General features: G+C 53.1%; 1 protein-coding gene across 1 annotated transcript in view; it reads left to right on the top strand.

Annotated features, from left to right (window-relative positions):
* Window positions 1-5: 5 nt before the first annotated feature.
* Window positions 6-26,888, top strand: part of ADCY5 (adenylate cyclase 5) — a gene marked incomplete at its 5' end in the record, with an annotated part of 143,088 nt that continues 116,205 nt past the window's right edge. Inside the window, one exon of the mRNA XM_034670712.1 lies at window positions 6-641. Within this exon, the coding sequence (XP_034526603.1) occupies window positions 6-641 (636 nt within the window). The remainder of the gene's footprint in view (window positions 642-26,888) is intronic.

The raw sequence follows: 26,888 nt of genomic DNA, 5'->3' as shown, positions 1-26,888 counted from the left end.
GGCGGGGCAAGGGCCGCGCGGTGGACGAGCTGGAGGCCGGCGCCGTCGATGGCGACGAAGGGTCCGGGGATGGCGGCAGCTCGGCAGAATCAGGCGCGGGGCCCGGCGCAGTGCTGTCGCTGGGTGCCTGCTGCCTGGCGCTGCTGCAGATATTCCGCTCCAAGAAGTTCCCGTCGGACAAGCTGGAGCGGCTGTACCAGCGCTACTTCTTCCGTCTGAACCAGAGCAGCCTCACTATGCTCATGGCCGTGCTGGTGCTCGTGTGCCTCGTCATGTTGGCCTTCCACGCGGCGCGGCCCCCGCTCCAGCTGCCCTACCTGGCAGTGCTGGCGGCTGCGGTAGGTGTCATCCTCGTCATGGCTGTGCTCTGTAACCGCGCCGCCTTCCACCAGGACCACATGGGCCTGGCCTGCTACGCGCTCATCGCCGTGGTGCTGGCCGTCCAGGTGGTGGGCCTGTTGCTGCCCCAGCCGCGCAGCGCCTCCGAGGGCATCTGGTGGACCGTGTTCTTCATCTACACCATCTACACGCTGCTGCCTGTGCGCATGCGGGCCGCGGTACTCAGTGGTGTGCTCCTGTCTGCCCTCCACCTGGCCATCGCCCTGCGCACCAACGCCCAGGACCAGTTCCTGCTGAAGCAGGTAGGAGCCCACCTGGCCGCAGGGACTGTAGTTTGTGGGGTGGGCAGGCCTTGGCCTGACTCCAAAGAGAAGCAACCCATCACCCTTTCTAAAGTGGTGAAAGAGCCAGAGAGACTTGGCTGTGCCAGTTTGTGGTGTCTTCGGAGCCTCTTAACCCCCTCTGAACCCCAGCGTGTTCCTTTATGAGAAGATGCCCTTGCCCCGGAGAAGACACGTAGCTACTATTGTGGGGATATGAGTGAGGAAGGAGAGTTGGAGGAGAAAATTCTATGGAGAGGTCCCTCTTCCCTCCCCTGCCCCATATATAAAAGGCATCTCACAGAAGTGGCTGGACCCTGTAGCAGCCTTTCCCTCCTCCATTGTTAAGGATTCCTGGATAGAGGGTTGGGGAGGGGAGCCCCTGGGCACCCCTTGCCCAGTCTCAAGGAGGAGAAATGATAACCCTGCCAGTTGTCTGAGGCTGGGGATTTGGGGAGCTGGAGATATCCCTGAACTTGAGGGAGGACAGACAAGTTTGTTTTGTTTACAGAAGTGCCCTAAGCCAAAAAGCTGCCTTCAGCAAAGGTTAGAAGGAGCCTCTGAGAGGTGTGTGGTAGTTCCCCCCATGGCCTGAGCAAAAAGCTAGTGCTGGGTGACGTGACCCCTTTCCTTGGGTGTTCCTGGCTATTGCTTGTGGTGGGGTCTTTTTGTTCCTGCCGAGACTGCTTCCATGCACTCAGAACGGTGGGCTCTGGAGGAAATAAAACCCCTGCCTGATTAACCGGTGACTCCACTGAGGGCTTCTGGGAGAGAGGTGTGCTTGCTCTTCTGATCTCAGATGAGACCAGCCCCTTGGACATGCTCACCTGCTTCCTTTAACAGTGGCCTTGTCTGGAGCTCCGTGGGCCTCGTCCATTGACCCGTGCTGAGCCTACTTGTTTTCATGCAGCTCAGCTATAAGAATCAAGTGAGCCCGTGATCCAGGCTAGTCTCTCAACTATGGACCCAATGAAGCCCACACCTCTTTCCGGGTGCCTGCATCCTCTGATAGAACCTCTAATCATATTCCATTGGCATTGCCATCCTCCTTCTCCCCACTTCTGATGCCTTTTCTCAGACTTTGATCCTGTTGAGTACTGCATCTTCCTTGAGGGGTTTTCCTGTGCCTCCGCTTCCTGGGTGTGGTACCCTTCTCCCCACAGGGAATAGCACCAGTATGGGCTTCAGGGAGCTGGAATCTAGCTGCACTCCCAAAGTACTCTATGACTGGGAGTAAGAGGATCTGCAGCCTCTCTGGGCCCCCGGTTCTTTTCTCGAGAATGAGAGAATGGTGTATGCTCTTTCCAGTTCAAACTCTGTGCCAAGCCTCACCTCCTCCCAGGAGCCCCTCCTTCCGTTCCAGCCACACTGGCCTCTCCCTCTTCTGCATGGTTCACAATAGAGTCAGAGCCACAGAGTGGGGCACTTACTTATTTTCCAGTGCCCATTGGTTTTGCTCCCCATCCAATGTAAGCTCTTTGGATGCAGGATTCCTGTCATGTATGTTTTTTCTTCTCCACCCTCTCTCCCTTGTCTAGCACATTTTAGGGTACTTAGTAGGGATTTAATAACTGCTTGCCAATTTGGTTGTGTTCCAGTGAGTGGAGTAGGTGGGGCTGTTGAAGCTTAGTTAAAGTTTTTCTGAATTGGGATCAGAAGGAAAGAAAAATCTTTTTTTTTTTTTTTTAAAGATTTTATTTATTTATTTGACAGAGATAGAGACAGCCAGAGAGAGAGGGAACACAAGCAGGGGGAGTGGGAGAGGAAGAAGCAGGCTCATAGCGGAGGAGCCTGATGTGGGGCCCGATCCCACAACACCGGGATCACGCCCTGAGCCGAAGGCAGACGCTTAACCGCTGTGCCACCCAGGTGCCCCAGGAAAGAAAAATCTTAAGAGATCAGCTTTGAACTTGAGAGAGGAACCTACTGAGAGGTGCTGTATAAGAAAAAGTTAACTGCTATTGTTAGTGCTCATAGAGGCTCCGGCTCCTTCTGACCTGAGGACCGAGGCTATCACATGGATATGGTATCTTTGGGCATTGTTCCTGGCTTGGGTGGGAGGCAGGTTGCTTGAATGCTTGTAACTTGTCTACAGAGGGAAGGGCATGTCATCCACATGCAGAAGCGGAGATTTCCAGGATCATTCAGGGTATTTTTTCTGAACCAGCCCCAGGCCATCCTACATGTGTGGTTTCAACAGACTGGAGTCAGATCCCAAGAAAGGAGTTCTGGTCCTGGGGTGCTCCAACCCCATCTTAGCCTGACAATGCCCTGGCCACAGCAGAGGGACTGTCTGATGGACTCCCCTTCTTTCTCTGGCAAATCTGCCTCCCTTCTCTCCCCCACCTTCACCACTTCCCACTCATGCTGCTTTTTACCCATTGTGGTCTTTAGACTTGGCTGTAGGCTTTTGGGTGGATTTACACTTAACTTCTCACGTTCTGTTCCGTTGAGGACAGCAGAGCTTGTTAGGAATGGTCCAGCACAAGGAAATGCAAACATTCTATTTGGCTTCATAGAAAAACTGTATTTGATTATGCCTGATAGAAAATTTATGTTTCTTGACCAAACCCTGACGGATGGTAGGGAACTATTGGTGGGACAGTCCAGCATTAACCTCTGCCTCAGATTACTCAGAGCGGCAGGTGTTTGAGGATGGCTTGCATCAGATGCCTTGTTCTTTTCTTTGATAAAGACACATGTCCAGGGAAGTGGGGGAGCAGTGCATGGTTTCTACTGGTGGAGCTTTAGAAATCCCCCTCCCCCCACGGTGCCTTGGGTACATAATAGGCCCTGGGTAAACTGTGTTCTTCACTTCTGCTGCTGCAGGGCTGGCCCCCTTGCTCCCACAGTCCACATCCTCATCATCATTATCCGACCTGGGTAGTTTCTTCTTCCCCATCCCCTCTTATGTTTGGGGCTCTGTCCTTTGCTCCAATTAAGAGGAGAAATACTTGGTTTCTCAACCAGTGCCTCCTGAGGGTTTTTACTCAAAAGATAACCAAGAGACAGCCCTCTTTGGGGGATGATGTTTCTTCCCTTCCTATATCTTTTGCTCTAGCTCTTCCCCCAGTATCCACCCCCCTCCCCTTTTGCTTTCTCTCTCACGTCCTTTCTCCTCCACCCCCCTTCCAGTCCCCTGTTGCTCTCTGCCCACCTTTCCTCTCTTCTCATCTGCCTGCCTGCTTGTGCTGCTTCCCCATCTCTTACTCCCTGCTTGTAGCCTCCCAGCCTCGCCTGTGCTCTTGTCTCACCGTCGTCTCCTCCGTGGGGTACAGTAGGAGCGTCACGGGGTTGTTTTTTTCTCCTTCTTTGCCTGTTAGAAGTCCCTTTGCTACACCCATACCATAAATAACACTCGAGCATCTGCCAAACACATTCCTCACTTGTGTTAATAGGGCTGCAATGATGCTGGAGCCTGTTGCCATGGCAACCTCATTTTTGTTTGATTGTATCCCACTCTGCTACACGAAGCCTCTGCACGCACTCACACACAAGCAAGCACGCTCACACAACCATTACATATGCTTGGCTATTAGAGATCATTTTGGAGAAAATACCTCTGGGCCCTGTGGGGGCAGGCAGTCGTCTGCCTCCGGAGACGAGCCTCTCCCCTGGCCAGTGTTACTCCGGGAGGTGATAATGGATGGGCGAGCTCTTTGAAAAGTAGAGTCCTGTTCAGATGTGGGATATTATTATCCTGCAGCTGCATCAGGCCTGCCTGACCGTGGTTTCTGAGAAGCTTCTGACCCCGTGCAGGTCCCTGTGAGCTTGGGAGAGCTGTGATCAGCTGCCCTCACGGTGTGGGATGCCCCATCCTCCTCCCCTGCCCATCTTCACCTCCTTCCTCTCTTCCCCCATGACCCTTTCAGAGAAACTCAGTGATTTCCTGCATTTATTCCTTTGTGCCTGTTTGAACCAGTGACTGTCACCGATTGTCCCAGAGATCAGAGAGGCACAGGCGCTGTGTGGGTGATGTTCTGTGACTGTGAGCACGTGTGAGTGTCTGTAGCTAGGAGGCTGGGGATGGAGGGGGTGGGGGTGCAGAGCGCGAACCAACTGCTGTGTGTGTGCGGGTGTGTCTACCCGTGTGCACATACACGTGTCTCTGTGTGTGTATCTGTTGCGTGGGCTGACCCCAGCCATGGAGGTGGGCTGGGGGAAGCCTTTGTGTTGACTGCCAAAGGAGATCGTTGCAGCTCTGTCCTGTTATTCTTGGCCGGTAGCTGGCTTCCGGTGGTAGCCCTTTGCCTTTCTGATTTTGGGCCTTGACTGCCCTTCTGACCTTGACCTCTGGCTCCTCGGGAGGTATCCTGGATGCACATCCCCTACTTTCCCTAACGAAGCTGGGGGCTAGACTCGAGTGGTCAGCTCCCCTGAAATACAGGGCTCCTATCCTTCCCTTTTGAAGACTCTTCCTGCTGCCCGCTCACTCAGCGGCCCAGTGAGCCCCACTGAAGAGCTGCCTCGTTGCTCTCGAGCTCGGCCCAGAGGCCTGCGTGGTGGGTCACTGTGGCTGCCACCGCGTGCATGCCACCGACAGCCGATCCCTCCTTGCTCGCTGGGTGCTGTGGAGGAGGGCGCACTTCCACCTCAGTGGCTGGGAATCACCGGCCACCAATTATCTCCCCTGTCACCCACATTTCTGGACAGGAGAGGTCTGGCCTGAGTGAACTCTAGCAGCAGCAGTCTGGGCTGGGGGGCGGGCTCTGAGTTTGAAGCCAAGGAGGGTCTGCTTGTCTTACCTCAAGGCTAATTGTTTTTGCCAATTCTCGTTGCTGATTGTTTTTAATTATGTTGCCTCCTTCTCTGTGCAGTAGGGTAGGGATGTTTGGAGGGAAGCAGAAGCCTCTGGGGGTGAGGTCGAGCAGGGCTTCGGGGTAGGGGCTTGTCTTCCAGATCCCAGGGGGGCCTCGATTCCTATGGGGAGGACTTCAGGCAGGGCAGAGGCCCAGCCGAGGAACAAAATGACCAGCTTCCATATTTGTGGGAATGTTCAGTGTTCATAATTCAGTCTAAGTTTTGATTGGAGCAGGAGCGCGAGGTCTGTGTGCTGCGAACACACAACAGTGTGCTCCTGTTTGTCTCTAAAGACGACACAGACAATGTTTTGAGCCCCATCGTGGGAATCTCCCCAATGTCACAGAGAAGTTTTAAAAATCAGTGTAGGGGCGCCTGGGTGGCTCAGTCGTTAAGCGTCTGCCTTCGGCTCGGGGTGTGATCCTGGCGTTATGGGATCGAGCCCCGCATCAGGCTCCTCTGCTGGGAGCCTGCTTCTTCCTCTCCCACTCCCCCTGCTTGTGTTCCCTGTCTCGCTGGCTATCTCTCTGTCTCTCAAATAAATAAATAAAATCTTAAAAAAAAATAAAAATCAGTGTAAAAGTCCTGGACAGAAACTTTCCCACGTAGATGGGCCCTGGCCACAGGTCATCTGTCAGAAGGTGCAGCCAGCAGCAGAAGCAGGGCTGTGGCCCTTACTGGGCCAGGCCTCTTGTTCTCCTAAGAGGTATGAAAGGGGCGCCCACCTCCGTCCCAGCCAGAGATGGAGTGGGTGTTGGGCAAGGCCAGATGGGAGACTTCTGTGACTTTATGGGAGATGTCCTGTCCGTGATGCCCGCCCCGCACCTCAGTTAACTGTATGTATCTTGTGGGGGGTCCACCTCCTGGTCGTTTACTTTCCACGAGGGCAGCCTGTGTTGGGACTGGAAATAGTTTACTCCAGGAACTCATGCCTGTAAAACCTTTGGGTGCCATTACGTAAGTTATGTTTTAGCACACCCTTCTTCCATCCATGCTTATCAGGTGGGGGCAGCTAGCTAACAGAGGGTGGGATCAGCATTAATGTTCTCTCCCAGACCCAAAACTTCAAGGAGATAGTTAGCCCTACTTCCCACCCCTTCCTCCCAGTTTTTCTCAGGGCACTTCCCAGATGTAGGACAAGGAAGATCTCTCTTTAAAGGTTGCAAACAAAATCTGGGGGTTTCTAGGTAATGAACTGTGTGCTCAAAGTGAGCCTACACAGGGGGCTGGCAGTTTGAAAAGACCAGCAGGCTGTTGGGGTAGGTTAATGGACGCATCCAATTCATGGGAAGGTTCAGGCCCTCTTTGAAATACTGTGGTTGATTCTGGAATTCAGAGGAAGGTGACCAGCTTGGGAAGGGGACTGGAAAGCTTGACTTCTGAGAGGACATTTGAAAAGTTGGGAGAAATTTAGCTGGGAGGAGAGCAGGCTGTAGCAGGATAAGAAAACAGCTGGGCAAGACATTATTGCTGGGACCCCTGTTGCCAGACACTAGAAGAGGGACTAAATTTATTTTTAGTTGCTCCCAAGGGCCAGGCTGGGGCAAATGGGTGGAAACAATAGACAGATTTCAGCTCCAAGGTAGGAGAAACCTTTCTAGCCTCTGGGGCTGCAGCCATTAAGCTAGATGCCTCCTGGGGTCGGCAGTGTGGGAGTGGAGGTTTTCAAGTATAGACTGGCTGGCCTTAGCCACGCTTGTTACTAAGGAAATGTTTCTGCTTTCAGAGGTCTGGCCTGGGGTCCAGCATTGGATGTGTTTTGTTAGACAGCTTGGATCTAGTTTTCAAAGTTCGCCAGGTGATCTTGACCAACTCTTAGGCTTGGGATCATTGACCAAGATTACTGCTCAGGTCACCCTCAACCCTAGGAGTCTGTGGCTTAGTGCCTGGCCTCCACGTGACTGTCTTCTAAAGTCCGTTGGGGTGTCGGGCTGTGTTTGAAAGAAGCAAAAGCAGGGGCGCCTGGCTGCTCAGTCAGTGGAGCACGCGACTCTTGATCTCGGGGTTGAGTTCGAGCCCCATGTTGGGTGTAGAGATTACTTAAAAATAAAAAATAAAAAAAATTTTTAAAAAAGAAGCAAAATCATTGCAGACCTGATGAGACTTGCAGGTGGGGCTGGCCAGTACGTGCTGATGGGAGGATGCGGCTCTGGAAGGCGACGGGTAGTGGTGAAACAGGAGGGGACGGATGCCCCAGACCTGGACTCATATTCTCCTCCCCACCTTTCCCATCATCTGCCTCTGATCTGAGGCAAAGCAATCTGGCTCACCATTGGTGGTGGTGCTGGGGGGGTGTTCAGCAGAAAGATCGACCTTGGTTTGAGTCCTGGTTTATTCATTCCTTTGTCTGGTAGCAGACACAAAAAATACCGAGGACACCCAGGTCCAAAACGGATGTATCAAATGGGGAGAACGAGGAGTGGGGCAAGAAGTAGGGAACTAGGAGATGGTTTGAAGGAGGAGAAAGGCTTTAGGAAAGCCAGAGGAGATTGGAGCTCTGAGTATGGGGACAGGCCGGGAAGCGGGGGCAGGGATGCTGTCTGGGAACAATGGGATGTAGTTACCAGAAAAGGGGGAAAGACAAACAAACACGGGGAGACAGTAGTGGCTTTATTCTTCAGGCCAGCCTCATGTGTCAGCGTGAGATCCTCCCTCCTCTTCCTTGCTCTGAGTGGGTTATGAGCTGTTGCTTCTGGGCTTGAGGCTTCCTGACCTCATACTTGGGTGGCCCCCCTCCCTTCCCCGCGGGGGACCCTGGGCTTTACCACACAGCTCACTGCAGTCCCAGTTGGCTTTTGGAAGGGGTCCTCAGGGACCTCAGTGCCCCGCACATAGTAGGTGCTCAGTGAGGGTTTGAATGAGTGAATGAATGGGTGGTGGGGTGGGTGGACGGCTGCACACAGACTATGCTGTGCCGAAGTGCTAGACCAACACCTCCACAGAAGGAAGCGATGCAGCTTGGCTTGGAAGCCTATTTTGGTGGATTGCAATCCTAAACTCTGCGCAGGGCTTCCAAAATCCCTCCTGCTGCAATTTAAAACATGTGCCTTCTTGGAAACGGAGAGCAGTCGCCTGGCACTGCTGATACTATATCACTTCACAGGTCTGAAAACCATTATTAAGTCATTCTTTCAATCTTCTCCCCATTCAATCAGACAGCAACTGTTTATTAGGTGCCTACTGTATACCAGGCACTGTGCTAGGCCCTGTGGGGGGGGAAGGGATTCAAAGCCTGGGTCCTAGTACCCAGGATGGCCATTAGCCCAGACTCTAAGTGTCCTTTGGAGGAATGTTAATAGACGTTTCTCCTACACACATTTGCTTCTGTGTCAGATGAGCTTTGGAAATCCTGGCTTAAATAGAATTCTTTACAGCAGGACTTTTAAAGCTTTATATATAATAATACGCACTAGAATTTGCCAAGGGGGGATATCGCATGAAGCTTTTATCAAACATATTTGACCCTAGAATCTGTTTTTTAAGGAACATAACAGGGGTCAAGAGTGTTTGTTGGGGGTTGCCTGGGTGGCTCAGTTGGTTAAGCGTCTGCCTTTGGCTCAGGTCATGATCCCAGGGTCGTGGCATCGAGCCCCGGGTCAGGCTCCCTGCTCAGTGGGGAGTCTGCTTCTCTCTCTTCCTTCGCAGCTCCCCTTTCTTGTGCTCTCTCTCACTCTCTCTGTCAAATAGATGAAAAATCTTAAAAAAAAATTTTTTTTTTAAATAGTGTTTGTTTAGTGTTAGTGTCACTTTAGGATACATGGCTTTAGGAGCTGGGAGTAGCCTGGAAATTTCTCAGGCACGGGTCTCTGGGATAGGCCTCAGCAAAGTAATCTAGATGGGGGCATTTGTTTGGTGGCTTTTCTCCCTCAAGAAGGTTTCTCAGCCTGCACTGGCTGGCTGCCTGTTTTAAAGTCTCATTCCCCATCTGAGTGTGAAATCTTTTATAAAATAAAGGGTTTTGATGGAAGGGACCAGGAAGATGCCTCTTTAATCTAGGTTTAGTTTCTTTTAGGTTTTTTGTTTGTTTGTTTGTTTGTTTTGCTGTCATTAGACATTGGAGCAGATTGGGCCTCTGTATAATGACCTTTGGTGGGTCTGGGGTCCATCGAATGTCCTTCTAAAACTTTCACTTCAGGTACTGATTGCATGGCTGCCCACAGGGAAGTGCATGATGGGCCATTCTAGGTCATCCTTTTTCCCCCAATTTTCTTTTTTTTTTTTAAAGGATTTTATTTATTTATTCAACAGAGATAGAGACAGCCAGCGAGAGAGGGAACACAAGCAGGGGGAGTGGGAGAGGAAGAAGCAGGCTCCCAGCCGAGGAGCCCAATGTGGGGCTCGATCCCATAATGCCGGGATCACGCCCTGAGCCAAAGGCAAACGCTTAACCGCTGTGCCACCCAGGCACCTCTTTCCCCCAATTTTCTTTGTTTTCTTCCCACCTCAACCCTCCCAAAGGAGGAAGTCCTTAAAGATTATCGATTATAAACCATGAGTATATACTGAATGTTTACTACGAGCCTAACACGGAACTAATCCCCTCCATACATGACCTCATTTAATTGTAATATCATCCCTATGAGAAAGACATTTTTATCCCCATTTCAGTCCTCAAACAATGAAATAAGAGAAGGTAAGTAACTTCCTCAAGGTCACACAGCTAGTGACATAGCGGATGGTGCAGCGTGCACCCATATTCCCTGGGCGTGTATATTTCCACGCCTGCCAGCCGTCAGTACTCAAGGGCTTTCTCGGTCCCTGAGCCTCTCTGCTTGCCCGTGGGGCAGGTCGGAAGTGCTGGGGGTTTCCAGCCCCAGCGCAGCTCTCAGCCAATGACCGTTGTGTACCGGTGGAGGAATACCCCAGCTCCCTTGCCCCTGGGGTGAGGGGAGTCTCACTCTGGCACACCTGTTCTACGTTGGCTCCCCATCCCAAGGAAGGAGTCGGCTCTTGCTGCCCACAGTGGTAACGGGCTTGATGACATTCCCTTTTTCTGGGCCTTCTTCCCTACCTTGTCTCACTCCCCCATTTCCCTTTTAGTGTTTCTTGGGGTCACCTTCCAGGTAAACTGCTTCTACTCAAATCCTTGTCTCAGGATCTTTTCCTGTGGGGAATCCAAATTGAGAGTTGAGAAGTGGGGACTCTAACCCAGGTTTGACTTGAATACCGGGAAAGGGGAGAGGCTATTACTGGTAGACATGCAGCAGGTGCAAGACTCACCAGGTGGCAGGCTCAGAACCTCGTTGTGCCTGGGCTCCTCACTCCTTCCTGATACCTTTGTCACTAGTAGAGTGGTGGTTGCTGGACAAGAGGGATGAAGCGGAATATACAAAAATTTAAAAAATACATCTCTATAAATACACGTATAATTTACATATGATATATTCATCTATCTATCTGTGTAACTATTTTTAAAACTTTTCCTACTTAAAAGCGTATGGCTTTCTGGGGCGCCTGGATGGTGCAGTCCTTAAGCGTCTGCCTTCGGCTCAGGGAGTGATCCCGGTGTTCTGGGATCGAGCCCCACATCAGGCTCCTCTGCTGGGAGCCTGCTTCTTCCTCTCCCACTCCCCCTGCTTGTGTTCTCTCTCTCGCTGGCTGTCTCTTTCTCTGTCAAATAAATAAATAAAATCTTTAAAAAAAAATGTATGTATGGCTTTCTGTTGCCTAGACAGTGGCTCGAATACTGGCCAAAAGACTCACTTTTTTTTTTTTTATGATTTTATTTATTGATTGGGCGGGGGGAGTGGGGAGGGACAGAGGGAGAGGGAATCTCAAGCAGACTCTGCACTGAGTGCGGAACTGATGCAGGGCCTCACGACCCTGAGATGATGACCTGAGCCGAAACCAAGAGTTGGATGCTTAACCAACTGAGCCACCCAGGCGCCCCCACCTTTTTTTTTTCTTTAAAGATTCACTTTCCCATTTGATTAGCATTTTATAAATAACAAAGAACTTTACCATGTGTGATCTCCCCTGCTATTCCTGATTGCTCCGAGGAGGTGATGGGTTTGGATGGCACAGACGTGAGCTCTGGGGCCCAGAGGCCCAGGAGAAAACCCTGGTTCAGTGACCCTAGCTGAGCTGCTCTGCCTCCCTCAGTGTTTCCTTCCCATTCACTGGGGATGATAGGTTCCTGATTGATAGGATCTGATGTTGGGTGGCTGAAACAAGGTAATGCACTCCTAGTTCCAGACCTGTGTTGCTGATACTATGTTGGAGAGGGGGAAGTAGGGATTCAGAGAGGTTAAGTGATCTCATCTAGGTCACACAGCTAGTCATTTCGTTTAGGAGTTGCAATATAAATCCCGATCTCTGACTCCAAAGCCAGTGCTCTTTTCACATTTGGACCCAGCCCTGCATCCACTCCGTGGTGCATTCAGAAGCTAGAGAAGGCACAGCTGTCGTCAGGCAGTTGTCTCGGTTGGGTTTTGGAACGCGTGGTGTTTTATTTGTGATGGCCTTCCTTCCTTCATGGTGTTGGGCTCAGATGGGCGTTCAATGAGTTGTCATTTCCTGAGCCTACAGTTCTGCGAGGGAAGGCGGCCCTGAGGTGTTCAGGGGGTGCCTGGGATCAGATACTTACCAATGAAGAGCTCCTGAGTGGTTTTATGGATGTGTGATAGGAACTGAGACCCAGGGGAGGGCTCGGAAGTGATGCTAGGATAACTTAGCTCGGGGAAGGCTTCCTCCTATCCACTCTTATGGTGGCATAAGTAGAACAGGGGAGGGGAGGGGAGAGGCCGCTGGGTACACGTCAGGGTACTTCTTGGTACACCCTGGAGGTCAGACCTGGGGTCTTTCTGGAGAGTGGCATCTAGTAGATGTGTAGTTTAGTGCTTCCTAGGGTGTCCCTACAGTATCTTCAAAGCCCAGCTCCTCACAACTATCAGCATCTTAAAAAGTACCCCAAACATCTTGCTTCACATCCGCTTCTCCCCTGTCCCTCTTCTCAAGAAAACTAAAGGAAAATGTTATCTCCTACCCCAGTGCCATTTTTTGCTAAGTGGAATTTCAAGATTTTTATTTTCACATTTTCTTTTGGGGATGGGAAAGTTATTTCTTTGTTTACTTAGCATGCCAGGTCCCCACTCTTCCTCTGGCCAAGGCCCTGTTCCTGTGAACATTTTACCCTGTTGTGTGGGAGGGATCCATCCACCCCCCTGACTGGCTCCCGGTGGGTACCACCAGCAGGCCGTGCCTCAGCCCCGACATCTCAGCCGAGGAGGCTGCGGGGGAAGCTGTGCCAGAGTTGAGCCCCGGTGAGCAGGGCAGCCTTGTGCCCCTCCAGGGGCCCCGCCTTTGCAACACTGGACCCTGTGGATCTAAATTAGAAGCATCCTCTTCTTTTTCCCTGTAGCACTTACACTGGTCTGTAATTTGTCTTGGCAGGTGTATCTATCTTTCCACTTGACAGCTTTCCGAGGGCAGGGGTCTGTCTGTTTTAATATCCAAATATTTACTGAATGCTATTGACTGTCTGGGCCCTACTTGCCCAGCATTGTGGGAAGAAGGCAGACAGTTCCCATTCTCAGGTTCCACAGGGATTTCTGACTTGGCAGAGAAGAGTCCCTCACAGTGCTCCCTCCCTGGACCAGGGCAGGCTCGTCCTCCACTGGCGGGGGGGACCATGTGCCTGGGGTCTTGGCCTCAGAAAACACTGCTTTTCTTCTACACCCTCTTTCCTCTCTTGGATTTCCTACTGGTCTGTCTGGTGACGTCAAGCAGGGCCCTTGCGCCCATTTGTCCCCCACTCTACCCCACCCTCAGTCCCCTGTCTTCTTCTCATCTTTCCTGCTCCCTGAGGCCTCCCCACCTCCACCTTTCCCGCTGTGAGGTGTGGGGAAGACCCCAGAGACTCGCCAGGAGTCCGGGCACAGATAACCACACAGATTCCATAGAGTGCTCTCCCTTCTTTTGAAAGCAATCGCACAGAATCGCAGTTGCCCTAGCACATTCTAAACTTCCTTCGAGTTGGTTGCCATATAGTACAAAGCGTGTCAGCTCCGCTTTTCACCTCCAACTCCCAGGGCTAAGCCTTCAGCTCTCTGGGTGGGTTCACCTCAAGAAACCCAACGGAGCTTAATGTGTGGGAAGTGAAGGCACGCCTAGGAGTTCTTATATAAGCCCGGTACCCACCCAGGCTCGCGGGGGAGGGGGACCGGGGAGAGGGGGCTGGGCAGCCGCACGCTGTCATGCTCCGGGTGAGTCTAACACGAACCAGGACCGAGAACTGCCGCCCTGAGCCTCCCTCCCTCAGCAGAGAGGTCATGTAGATGGCACTGAGTCTGATTTACGGCTGTATCGAAAGGCGAGTTGTTTATATCGAAAGGGTTTATTGTGGTGATTCAGTAAAGAGTGATGGCCACTGAAAATTATTGCAGGCATGTAATGGGAAGAAAACTTGGTTGGTGGTTGGTGTATAAAATCTTGTCAGGCCAGGCTGTGGCTCGGTATATTTATGTTGCTCTTATCCCCGGCAATTAGCCCCAAACGTGGCTCAATAAATGGCTGAGCACGGTGCTGTAATAACTGCAGGAATATTTTGGGAAATGACTGCTACACCATGTGCTCGCCTGAGCCACCCTAGCAGGGCCGCAAATCTCACTCAATGTGCTGCGGCCCCCAGCGGCGACATGCAAGTACCCTTTGATGGGCACTAACCCCTTTCTGTCTTTCGTACTTGGTGTTTCACTTGCGAATGGGTGGAAACCGTGCAAACACCCGTGGCCTTGCTCCCCGCCCTCAGCAGTGTTCACTGGCCTCTGTGAGTCCCGCCACCTCGATTGTAAATGAGAACAGTGCCTGAGTAGGTGCTCAAAAAATATTTGTGGGATGGATGAATGAATTTGCTCCAAGTGACACAGCAGGTCAATAGCAACGTGCGTCCAGCACTGTTAACTGCCGTTACTTCTTTTTTGACTCTTTGATTCCTTGAGAGTCAAGGAATGATGTTGTTGGTGACTCCCTGTATGCATTTATTGTTACCAGCCTGTGTGGCGAAGACACCTCGAAGTTCCTTCTTTTCTAGCACCTTCAGATCAGGGCAGGAAGCACAAGGGCTCTGCTGCAGCCCTCCTGCTCTGGGGACACCTAGAGGAAATTGGGGTCCATCTGAGGGCTGGGAAGTTGGAAACGCGCCAGATGTGTGCGGTTGAGGCCTGGAAAGTATCCCTATCCAGGACAGAGTGACGTCCTTGGGTTAAACTGTACGCGAATGGCCACATGTGGATTACGGCGTGGTCTTTTTTGGAAAGGGGTTATCTGGGGAGAGTTAATTTTGGATTTTGCTTTACATTTATTTTTAAAGTGGAATATTTCTCCAGCATTGGTGACAATGGCCTAGAAAAGCCAGTTAGTCACCAGCTGACATCTTCCCTGTGTGGGGTGTTGTTGCCCCTGCCTATTTCCCACCTGCCTTCCGTTGTCGGGTGGGTTTAAACCCTCTCCCTCCGAGGCCTCTGGGGAGATTTCACTGGCAAACAGGTCTCCAGGGAACTCCTGCTCCGTCTGGAGTGGTGTCATTCTCTGCTTTGATCCTGGGGTGTGTGTGGGGGAAGGTGAGAGCTTATGGGGGTGGCAGAATAGCCCCTGGGGATGCTCTTTGCTTCTCCTTGGAGGAAGCAGTGGCATCTAGGTGAGGCTGTGTCCGAGTCTGTAAGACAGGTTCCAACCTGCATTCGCCTGTAGTCTTTTGTTTTGTTTTGTTTTTCTTTAATTTTGCTCTGTATCTTTTGGAGGTAAAAGGGAAATCACCCTAAACCCAGATTTAGAGACTAGACCTGGTTTCTCTTGAGGGAACAAAGAGATGTGGACGGCCCCAGCCCACTTCCCCTAGGGTCCTCTTTAGGGTCCACTGCAGAAGGAGAGGGTGTCTTGGGCCCCTGGGCTAGGAGGCCCCTCCCCATCCCCCAGGCTGGCCCTGGAATGATTGGGGGGGGCACTTACTCATTTACTACAGGCGGTAAACAGATAGCTACCAGCTCTGAGACCCACTAGGTCACCACAGCCCCGGCTGGAATTAGCCTAATAGGGGCAGCTCAGGCCTCGAGGGAGCAGGGCAGTGGCTGAGGGCAAGTGAGCTTGGGAGGACCAGTTGCAGTTGGGTGCATGTGTGGGTGTGGGCATTCTCATCCCCAGTAGAGTGCAGAGGCTGGGAGCCTTGGGTTTCCCAAAAGCTGAGAAGGTACCAGGCTAGCCACACACAGCTCGAGTATGCCACCCTGACTTCTCCTACTTGCTGCCACCCCCTCGGCCAGCCCCATCCCTCTGGGGAATGGGGACTTCGGTGGTCTTGGAGGAAGGTCATTCAGGGGCTGTGGGAACAAAAAACGATACAGCCCTGCGGGGACTGAAAGTCACTCAGCAGACAGTGCAGGGTTCCTAACATTTCTTCCTTGCTTTAACCTCCATCATGGGTCCCCGTCCACCAGTCCTCCTGGTCAGTGTCCTTCCACCTCCTGGAACTCAGCCTGTCCTAAACCAAAATTCATCATCATCCCTAACTTGGCTTTATTTTTGTCAGCGTCATTTCTCTCTTTGCCTGGGTCCTGGTGTCCAGTTTGGTGGACTGAATTGTTTAGCAAATATCGCCTCTGTGTTAGGCACTGGGAACCAGGATGAAGTAGCCACAGACCCTGCCCTTGAGAGGAGACCTGTGAATAGTGCCTCTCGCACACCAGGCTCTGTTCTAAGTGCTTCAGTTGTGTTAACTCATTGAATCCCCACAGTTGCACTACGAGGTAGGCACTGATGTTGTCACCCCCATTCTGCAGATGGGCACATTGAGACATGCAGGTTAGATCTAGCTGAACCGATGAACCGGGCAGCCTGGCTCCAAGTCTAGGCTCTTACCTCTTGGGGCCGGCAGACAGACAGGCACTCCCAGTGGGGCGCCAGCAGTGTTAGCGGAAGAGACGAAGCGTGCTGGCTTCTTCCTGGTGGGAATGGGAAATGCTGCAGCAAAGGGGAGGCTGGCTAGTAGGTGGGACTAGGTTGGGAAGAGGGTAGATTTCTGGGCCAAGTTTTGTTTGGAGGCAGGGGGGATGTCTAGAAGGTTCTTATGGAGCGTGAGTGGATGTGGCCTCATGTGTATTTAGAAAGGTGGCTTTAGTGTTTGGAGCTGAAGGGAGGAACCTCCAGGGAGAGGAAGAGTGGGAGGTGAGTGGAGAGACTGCTGCCTTGCCCAGAGACTGGGTGGGGTGGAGAGTTGAGGGTCGGGGCCTTTAGATAAGAGAGGGAGGTTCACAGAGAGCACCTGGGCATTTACCTATTAGTTTCTTCTTGCCTTGGTTACCAGGGGTGCCAAACCTGCTCCCTCGTGCTCCCCAACCAGGACAGCATCTGGGGATCTAGATATCACCTACTTTCTGGGGAGACCTGGGATGGATCCCTCCTTCCCTTTTCCTGGGCTTTAAATATCCCATGTCAGCCTCCTCCCCTCAAATCCCTAGGGCTCTGCCTTTACCCAGATGTCAAGCACCCAAACATTCAACCTCTTAGCTCCTCCTCTTTCTGGAAGCTGGGACCCCCTGCTGTAGCCAGCCCAGCCAGATGCCCAGAGATCTCATGCCTCTGAGAACATTACCCTTCTCTGGGACCTGGTGTCCTGGCCATCCTGCCCCCCAGCGGAGCTCCTAGCACTCCCGCAGGCCCAATATGCCGACTTCCACATACTGTCCTTTCTCAGAGGCCACGTGACAAAGTGCGTATTGAACGCCCTTGTTCATTGCTTGCCCCCCCCGCTGCCCCCCGAAAGCCCCTGCTTCCCCAGGTAGAGCCTCCTCGTGCCCACTGTGGGCATGCCTCCCCTGTGCCTACATGGTCAAAATGTGAAATCCCAGCTCTGCCATACCCCGCCGTGGCTCCTTAGCAGGCTCCTTGCCCTTTCTGAGCCTGTTTTGCATGACATGGGATATACTATGGATTGCTACTTTGGAGGGTTGTGCTGGACACTGTATGCGGTGATACATACAAAGCACTTAACACAGGGGCTGCCAAGTAAAATGTTCTGAACACAGGACGTGTGGTCTGTCCTGACTGTGGATAGTTTGTACTTTTAAATTCCCACACGTTAAAGGAGAGCTTAGTGTTTTTCTCAAATGCCTGTGTGTGCGAAGGGTAGTAAACAGGGTGGAAGAAAATTGCATTACCCCCTGAAAGAAGGCTAAGCGGAAGGAGGGTGTGGCGCTGGGGCAGGGGTTTGACCCCATCCTTGCCTCATCCTTATTCTGGCCACCAAATGACTAGCGCAGACCTCCCCAGAGCAGTGCAGCCTCCAGAGCTGACTGGGACCAGTCTGGGAGCTGGGGCAGGGCTTTCCTGGGCGAGCGTGAACTGGGGAGTGGGCTGGGCCAGGTCCCCCTGAATTTGGGGGTGGCTGTCACTGAGGAAGGCTGTAAGGAGGTCAGGCCTGTGACTCGCATGCCCTATCAGGACCATTCTAGAGAGTTCAGGAAGTAAACTGAGAGTGGGTTTCAAGCCGGAGGACTGGGAAAGAGAGGGACACACATCTGCTTCTCCCAGATGTGCTTCCTTCTGTAACTTCATTAAGACACACACTCAGGCAGCAAAGGACAACAAAACCACACACGGACCACCAGAGGCCTCAGTGTGGAGAGCGCTCTGAGCTGGTGAGGCCTGCTGGGGAGAAGGCCGGGGAGAGGCCAAACAAGACACTCGAGGGAGCTGGTCTGAGGGAGAGGGACAGCCAGGACATTGAGACACATCGCTTGCCCCTGAGTGAGTGTCTAGGTGGGACAGGGCCCATGCCCAGTCAAGAGATTGGTGATGATGTCTAGAACATTCCCCCAGCTGGTTAGACCTTGGGGGCTGGACGCAGGGCTGGCCAGCTGGATGGACTGTTGGAGGACTGCTGGGAAGCGGCCTGCCGGCTTCCTGCCTGTTCATAACCTCGTGTGCCCCAGACTGGGCCCCTTCCCTCCAGTGCTGCTACCCTCCCGGTGTGCCAGGGGCCCCCTGTGCCTGGGCTGCACTCAGGATGCCCGGGGAGGGGCTAGGCCAGCACCAGAAACCACAACAGACCCTGACCCTGGCTAATGGAGGCGGTCTCGAAATGGACCTTTTTTCTTTTTGGCTAAATTAACATTTGGCATTTCAGGGTGCTGGCCCCATGCCCGGCTGCTCTGGCCTTCTGCCTGTTAGCTCCTTTGAGGCTATTTTTGCCATTCACTTATTTATTAACTATTATTGTGCCCCAGGACAGATGGGCACACACACACACACACACACACACACACACACACACGGACATGCATGTGCATGCACATACACATGCCCTCCAACCCAGAGCCCGTTGGAAAAGCTCACCTGCACCCACCAGGCTGAACATGGCGTGCAGAAGGGGACATGATCAAAAGGACGGTCACTGAGACTGAGTCAGGGTGGAGGAAGGGCTGATGGAAGGCAGTGGCCTCCCCAAGCTCGTCATTCCCCAGAAATGCCTCCCACCCCCTCCCAAAGCATCTCTGTTCTTATTCTCTTGCCCTCAGGGGTGTTCAGTCCTATGAAGGGCTCCTGTGGGAGAAGATTGTGAGTCCTGCCTGAACCATCCTTCCAGAGAAATAAGCAGGGGGCCTGGGAGAACTAAGAGCCCTCTTGGTAGGACTTCTTATGTCTTCCAGAGGAGGGAAACGTGGCTTCTGCCTTCAGAGAGCTCCTAGCCTGGTGGGGGCAGCCCCGGGCTCTGCCGGTGAGATGAACAGTCCTCAGTCCTACCACCTGACAGTGAAGAGCTTCAGAAGGAAGAGGCATGAACCGAGGGGAAGTGTGCACACAGCCCTCCCCGCATCTGATCCCTCTGAGAGTAGATTGCTAGGGCAGAATGGATGCCAGGCCTCATGGCACACAGACCCGTGAGCCCCGCCTGCGTGCAGGGCCCTGTGTGTGCACAGGGGTGTATGCTGCGGACCCTCGGGGTGCTGTGATAATCCCCACATTTGTTTCCAGTCTCCTTGCTTCGGGGCCAGCCTCTCTGCTTTGAGCCTGGGGCCCTGGCCACGTTCCCTTCCGCAGCCCCTGACACCGGGGCTCCCAAAGGCCAGCGTGGAGCCAGTGGGAGAATAGAGTGAAGAGCAGAGACCTTCTGCCTGGGCCTCGCCTTGTATGTGCGAGAAATGGGACGGATGCTCCTGCCCCCTCCAAGGTCAGGGCTGGGGTGGAAACCGCCCGTGAGTGATGGTGACCAGGCCCGAGTCCTGGGGTAGCTCCCTATTTTCTCCCCCTCCGCTGGCCAGCCCCACCCTTCCCTTCTTAGGGCATGTGGCATCAACTTTCCCCATCCCTGAGGAAATGCCTGAACCATCCTTCCAGAGAAACAAGCAGGGGGCCTGCGATGGTTCTCTGCCTCGAGAAGACACCGCACTCCTGGCCCTGGATAGTGACTGCGGAGGCACTGCCGGCCGCTGGACTCTGTCCTGCAGGGCCTCTCTGCCTCTGGACCCAGTGCCAGCCCTTCTCAGACTGTCAGAGAACTCCCTCAGCAGGGGGCTTGCCCCTTCCAGCCAAGTGGGAGCTGAGGGCAGGGGCTGCGTCTCCCCCATCAAGACTAGGAGCTCCTGAGGACAAGGACCATGTCTGTCCTATCAGACTAGAAACTCCCTGAGGCCAGGGGCTGAGTCTGTCCCCACCAAATTGGGAACTCTCTGAGGGCAGGGGATGTTACCTCCTCCATCAGACTGGGAGCTCGCTGAGGATGGGATCGGGCCTTTCTTCCCCAGCTTCAGGACCCAGTTTCTGGCTGTGGGACACAAAGGTGCTCAGTCCTGGGCACCTGGAAAACCTGGAAAGTGGGTGGAAGGTGAAGGCTCCACAGTTAGAGCCAGGGATGCTGGAAGAGGAGAAATCTCCCACCTTTCTGCAGGAAGTCAGAGCCAAGAATGACATCCCCTTCATCAGGAGCTCCCCTCCACTTCCCCTTTTCCCCTTAGTTTGGGCTCAGCTCAGGGCATGAGTCAGGGCGGGTAGGTGCAGGTCGGGGCGGGCAGGCAGTCAGGGAGGGCTGGGCTGGCACCTCTGGCGGGCAAGACTACCTGCCCTCTTGAGCTGCTGCCTCACGTGACCTACTCCTGAGCCCAGGGCTGAAATAGCCCTGGTAGCTGTCCTGTCCCCTCCTTGTCCTCAAGCTCGGCCCTGACGCTTCTCCCCAAGAGGGACATTTGGGAGGTCCTCTCTGCTCTTTGCATCCAGCTTATGCCGGGCTCCTGTCAGACTGTGATCTGTGTCTATCTTCCTCCCCTGCTTAAGCAAGGGCGGTCTTGTTAATTTGTGTGCTTGTCCCTCTCCTGGGATGACCAGAGCCCTTGGACTCCTCTGGAGTACCATGGCTTCTAAGGGCTTTCAGTAGCATGAGGAGGGGCTCATTGAGAAGGGGTCCAAGCCTGCTGCTAGTAGGCCTGGCATGGAAGCCATTGTCATATGGTCTGGTCGTTCTGGCAAGGGCTACGGGAGGGGGATTTGTAGCACCCCCCAGTCGTGAGCTGAGTTCACTGCCCTTGATCTGCAGTCATAACTCAGTTGTCATGTGGTTTAATGACAGGTGCTTGGGCTCTGCAGTCAGGCAGCTCTGGGTTTGAAGCCCACCTCCGCCACCTACCTGTGTACAAGTTACCTTGGCCGAGTGACCACACGTCTGACCCTCAGGGTCCCCAGCTGATCACTTGGGGCTGTTGCTATCTACTCCACAGAGCTGTTGCAAGACTAGTGTGCTAATGTGTGTAAGACACTATGACCTTCCCCCCTGGTCATGGAAATGCCAGAGACAGGTGGAGGGGAAGAGTGCAGGGAGTTACACGTCTAGCTCCTCTGGCCACTGTGCCCACCCTCGTTTCTCCATGGTCTCGTGTGTTTTAACGTCTGGCTGCTTTAGTTATGCATCTAGATCTTGCCTCAGCTTCGGTGCCACTTTGCCGAGAGAAGGGGAGAAAGTGTGGCCATATTAGGAGCTGAGCAGAACCCTGGGAAGGCCCCTTTCTGCCCAGAGGAAGCTGGCATTCCCAGTGCCTGCACACTGTTCTTCCTCCCAGGCAAGCCTGAATTATTATGAGCTAATGTCTGTGCTGTCCCCGGAGTAGCCAGGGAAGAAACATCAAGTAATATGATTACTACAACAGTAATAATAACAGTAACAACACCAACAAGCACACACAATTACGGAGAAGGCCAAGATTTGAGGACCTGGCTCCAGGCCGGGGCTGTGGTTAGCGCACGAGGGGTGGCTGTGGGCCTGGACGGCAGTGGGTTTCAGGCTGTTCCTGCTCACGTCTCTCTCCCATAGTCTTCTGCCATGAAATACAAAGCCTCTGGACAAATCAGTGAGTCCCTCCCACTCCAGCACGGCAGGTGGGTTTGACATGGTGTGGTCTTGTGCCCATCTTGGGCCAGGTGGGTAGGTTCACACAAAGGACACAGAGGGCTCCATTTGTCCTATGGGCCCCTGCCCACTGCTCCTCACTTGCCCACTCAGAACGTCTCCTATCTCGGCATCTCCCACTGCAGGCCTGTTCCTGCTCTTGGGTGGCAAATTGAACCAGAGTGTGGCGGCCGCGGGGGGCGGGAAGCAGTTGCCCTGTGGGAGCTCCCTCCATGGCTCAGTCTGATGGCCAGGATGGACCATACCCAGGCCCTGGATTTAGGAGTAGGTGTCATAGCCACATAATATCTGTGCTGCCCAGAACTGGCACAGATGCTCACATCACGTGATATGATTACTATAGTGCGGTAGCTAAGGACCGCGTGGGTTTGAATCCTGGCTTTGGCATGCAGCCACTGTAAGACCTTGGGTAAGTTCCCTAAGCTCTCCAAGCCTCAGCCTTCTCATCAGGAAGTTGAGATAATAAAAGTAACTTCATAGTCTCGTTGTCCATGCTTATGATAGCATGTGGCACATGGCAAGTATGTGAGGGTCAGCTCTTTCATAGTTTTTCTTTTGTTAGGGACAATAAAAGTGCCTTCACCAGCTCCTACCTGTGCGTTCTGTTTTTGTTGAATTGTATTTTCCTAAAAGATGTTGTCGTTCTAACTCAGTACCCGTGACCTTATTTGGAAACAGGGTCTTTGCAGATGGTCAAGTTTGATGAGGTCATTGGGGGGACCCTAATCCGTTATGACTGGTGTCCTTACAAAAAAGGGGACATTTGGACGGAGAGATAGACATGCATGGAGGAAAGATGGCCTGGAGACCCAGACAGAAGGCCATCTCCAAGCCCAGGTACAGATTCTCCCACACAGCCCAGAGGAACCAACCCTGCTAACACCTTGATTTTGAACTTCTGTGCTCCAAGACTGTGAGACTGTAATCTCCGTCGTTGGGCCCTCAGTTTGTGGTAATTTGTTAGAGCAGCCCCAGAAAATGACTGCAGGCTCTGATGGCTCTGAACCCCTACGGCCACCGTGAGCTCCCTGCCATCCACAGGGGAGAAGAAGAGGGCTGGCGTGGAGCAGGCTGTGGTCTGGGGCCCACTGTCAGGCTTCGGCCGGCCTTGGGCCTCTGGCATCTGTCTCAGATGGTCTAAGTTCTTGACATGCAGATGAACAGAGTTGGAGCCCTTTATAGGGCCTGAGACACAGAGAGCCCACCCCTCACCTTCCACCCTGCCTTCCTGTCTCTCTCCTCTGCTTCTAAGAGCACGCCCCACCTCACCCCTGCTCCGAGCAGGAGGAAATGGAGAAGAGATCATAAATCCCCAGAGTGGGCAAGTCAAGGTGGGCTTTGGGCCTGAACATTTCTGCCCCTCTCCTCACCTGTCTCCTGGAGCCTTAACTCTGTTCTCTAGGCGGGAAACGGCTTGCCTATCTGGGGTGTATCTGTGTGTCTGTGCGTGTGAGTGTGTGTATAGAGAATGTCCCTCATTAAGCCACTGTGGGCCTCGTGACCATGACTCATACACGTACAATCAGGCTGCGCTGGACAGAGGAGACCTGTCCCTGGGGTGGGCGATGCCGGCTCCCGATGCAGCAGCCAGCGCCAAGGCCCTCCCCAGCGCACCTTGGCAGCCCGCCCCTGCCTTCTCCCTCCAAAGAACTGGTTGTTCAATGTCACTTGAGGGAACAAATAGGTCTTGAGTGCCTGTCTTCAGGGCACGGGGATCCAGTGATGAGGAAGGCACAGGCCTCGCACACTGGGAACGTGTCATCTGTGCAGGATGGAGGGGTGGGTGGCGTCTAAGACAAGCACATAAATAACTCTTAATCTAAGGGGAATAAAATGAGGAGCATGGAGAAGTGCAGATTGAGAGTCAGGAGTGGGGAGAGGGCCTGGAGGCGAGGAGGAAGAGCTCAGCAGCAGTTGGGGATGTTGGGGGGGAGGGGAGGAGCCCATGGGGTCTTCATGAAGGAGGCTCTGATCCCCCCAGTGTTGCCGCAGCGGGGAATGCAGAAGGAAAGGCCTGGAAGCTGGAGTGTGCAGGGTGTGTCTGGGCACACCGAGTCTTCCTGGTGACCCAAGTGCAGAGTCCTCCCCGGGGCAGCTGGGAGATGAGGCAGGAAATGTAACCCAGTATGGCCTCGGATGCCGGCTGCGGAGGGTCCATGTAATAGAGCTGTAAGAGGGGACCCTTTGAGAGTGGAGTGCGTGGTTCAGGCTGCACTTTAGAAGGGGTTGGGGAGGGAGGGTTTGTGGGGTGGGGTGCATGCAGCTCGGGAAAGAGGCTGAAGCGGGTCTGGGAGGCAGGCGGGGAGCATAGTGGGAGTGGGAAGAGAGGGTGAAGGGAGAGACATTTCTCTGGGACAGCTGACAGGATTTGGCAAGTAAGGAAGAGGAGGCACGGAGGACGAGCCCGGGTAAAGGAAGAGTGCTGCCGTTCAAAGAGAAGTGGGTGGTCTGTGGCTCCTTGGCCTGTGGGTGTTTGGAGGGAAGGGGCTGGTGTGCTTGGGGTCAGAACTGGAGCCTCTGCTGTGGTGGAGGGCAGGTCTCTGGAGAATCGTGATGGGGCGAGGGATGCAGGGCCAGGGCCCTCTCTGGGATGCCTGGGATGGTGGGAGCACAGGCCAGGTGGTGAGGGGGGATCCTTGGGTGAACACATGCCATTTACCTTTCCAGGAGGAGTGAGCAGTGTGGGTCCCGGCCCCCAGGGCCCTGGCGGCCTTAGTAGCTCGGACCTGCCAAAGGGTATGGTGGCCAGGGCTCCCCAGGAAAATGATCCCACTCTGATTCCTGTGGCTGTTGCTTGCCACAGAAGGGTTGGTAGCCAGTGTGGGTCCAGGGTCTTCCCGTGCTGGAGGGCCACTCTGGTTCTTCACCCAGCACATTTCAGGCATCTCAAGCTATCTTACCCTGCAAATCTTCGTTTGTATCATTTCCTGCACTTTACTACCTAGAATTCTGAAATGTCAGAGGTCACGAGCACGTTAGCTATTGTACCCAATTCTTATTTTTAGTGGAATGAATGGAGGCCCAGGGAGGTGAGGTGACCAACCAAAGTCATGGGGCTAGTCTGGGCTGGTATAGACCTCCCTTAATTGATTGGGATTTAAACCAGCCTTCTGAACTGGGTTACTGTTCACTTTCCCATGTCACCGTCTTTATTTGTGCGTTTCTGGCCTCTTCAAAGTCAGGAGCTACATGTTCATCTCTGGCACTCAGCAAAGTGGACATTTCATAAAAATTTGTTGCCTGAATAAAAGAAGGACAATGTCTAGCACGTGCAAATATTCATTTAGGGAGTGCTGAGGGCAAGAGCTTAAGGAAATGTCCTCTCTGGGGGCCTGGCTGTCCAGGGCCTGTAAGAGAGGAGGGCTCCTGGCTTTGGCTGGCTTGGGGGCTGGGTGATTGCTTCCCTCACTGCCTTCTTGAGCCCAAGAAGAGGGCTGAGGAGGAGAGGGTGAGGGCCTCTGGCTGGTACCAACTCCTTTCCTTCCCTGGAAAGGCAGACCCCCTGTGGGCTCTTCTTGCCTCTTGCCCTTAGGTCATGCGTGTGTGGAGTGAGGAAGGGGGAGGCACCCTGTATGTTCGGGGATGCTAGGCAATCAGGGGTGCTTGAGGCAGACAGGTCTGCTGACTGGGTCAGATGGAACTGCAGTGTGCCTCATCTCTCTGAGGGGAAGAATTAGTCAGTTTGGGCTGCCATGACAAAATACCACAGACTGGGTGGTTTAAACAACAGACATCTATTTTCTCACAGTTCTGGAGGCTGGAAGTCCAAGATCAAGGTGCCAGCAGATTGAGTTTCTGGTGAGAACTGTCTTCCTGCCTTGCAGATGGCCGCCTGTCTGGGTTCTCACATGGCCTTTCCTCTGCGCATGAGCTGTTGAGAGGGAGAGAAGAGACTCTGGTGTCTCTTCCTCTACTTATAATACCAGCCCTACTGGATGAGGGCCCCACTCTTATGACCTCTTTTAATCTCCGGGACCTCCCCAACACCCCATCTCCAAATACAGTCACATTGGGGGTTAGGGCTTCAGCCTGTGCATTTTGGAGGATAGAGTTCCGTTGGTAACACAGAAGGTTTGCGAATGAGCACTGTGGGTTAGCATCTTCTCCGGTATCAGGGTGCCCTGTCTGTGAGGCTGGGAGGCACGTCTTGTAGGAAGTTTGCTCAAAATCTTGAGGTGTCTACAAGTTTCTGTGAATGAATTGTCGTGTTCCTTCGTTTACCTCAGATGAGGGGGCAGAGTCTGAGGGTCAGAGCTTCCTCCTCTCCAGTCAGGTCAGGGCCAGGGAGGGCTTTTGGGAGTCGGCGAGGCTGTCCCTCTGTGGGCAGCCTGGTGTCTTCCTCAAATCAATTAGACAAAATGTTCTAGTTCTCAAAGTTCCAGAGAAGGGAATTTGTGCCATTAGCCCCTTTTGGGGGAGAGTCTGGAAATGAGTCCTGAAGAATGAAATCTCAGAAAAAGAGCGGTTGGGGTGGAGATGAGCTGTCCATCAAGACAGCAGGTCCTGAAGGAGAACGCCAACCTCTGTGAGGGCAGCCCCTCCTGCACCATCTCTTCCTTCCTCCTGTCCCCCCATCTTCCTTTTCCTGTGCCCTCCCTGCACACCTCATCTGGTTTCTGCATTATGACTCCCTGCCCCTGGGTGGGGCCTTTGTCTCAGATTTTTTAATATGAAACATTTCAAAGTAGAGAGAATAATGAACTCCCACATACATACCCATCATTCAGATGCAACAACTGTCATGCTTTGTACCCCATTTATTTCATTTATTCTTTTTTTTCCTTCTTGCTGAAGTATATTAAAGCAAATTCCAACCATCATGTCAGTTTTGCCTCTGTACATTTAGTATGGATTTTGAAAAAAGAAAAAATCTATACCTGAACGTGACCTCTGCCCCTGTGCCATCCCAAGTCAATCAGTGATGCCCCCGATGGTCAGTGTCTTCACTCTGATTTCTTCCCAAGGGTGTGGGGTTGGGGTAAAATAAAGGAGAACTGAAAAAAAAAATCGGTGCAGTACGAAGGGGTATCGGGTTACAC

The sequence above is a fragment of the Ailuropoda melanoleuca genome, chromosome 1 (assembly GCF_002007445.2).
Source record: "Ailuropoda melanoleuca isolate Jingjing chromosome 1, ASM200744v2, whole genome shotgun sequence".
Taxonomy (NCBI): Eukaryota; Metazoa; Chordata; class Mammalia; order Carnivora; family Ursidae; genus Ailuropoda; species Ailuropoda melanoleuca.
The sequence above is the reverse complement of the archived record's forward strand: the minus strand, read 5'-3'. Positions and strand labels throughout refer to the sequence as shown.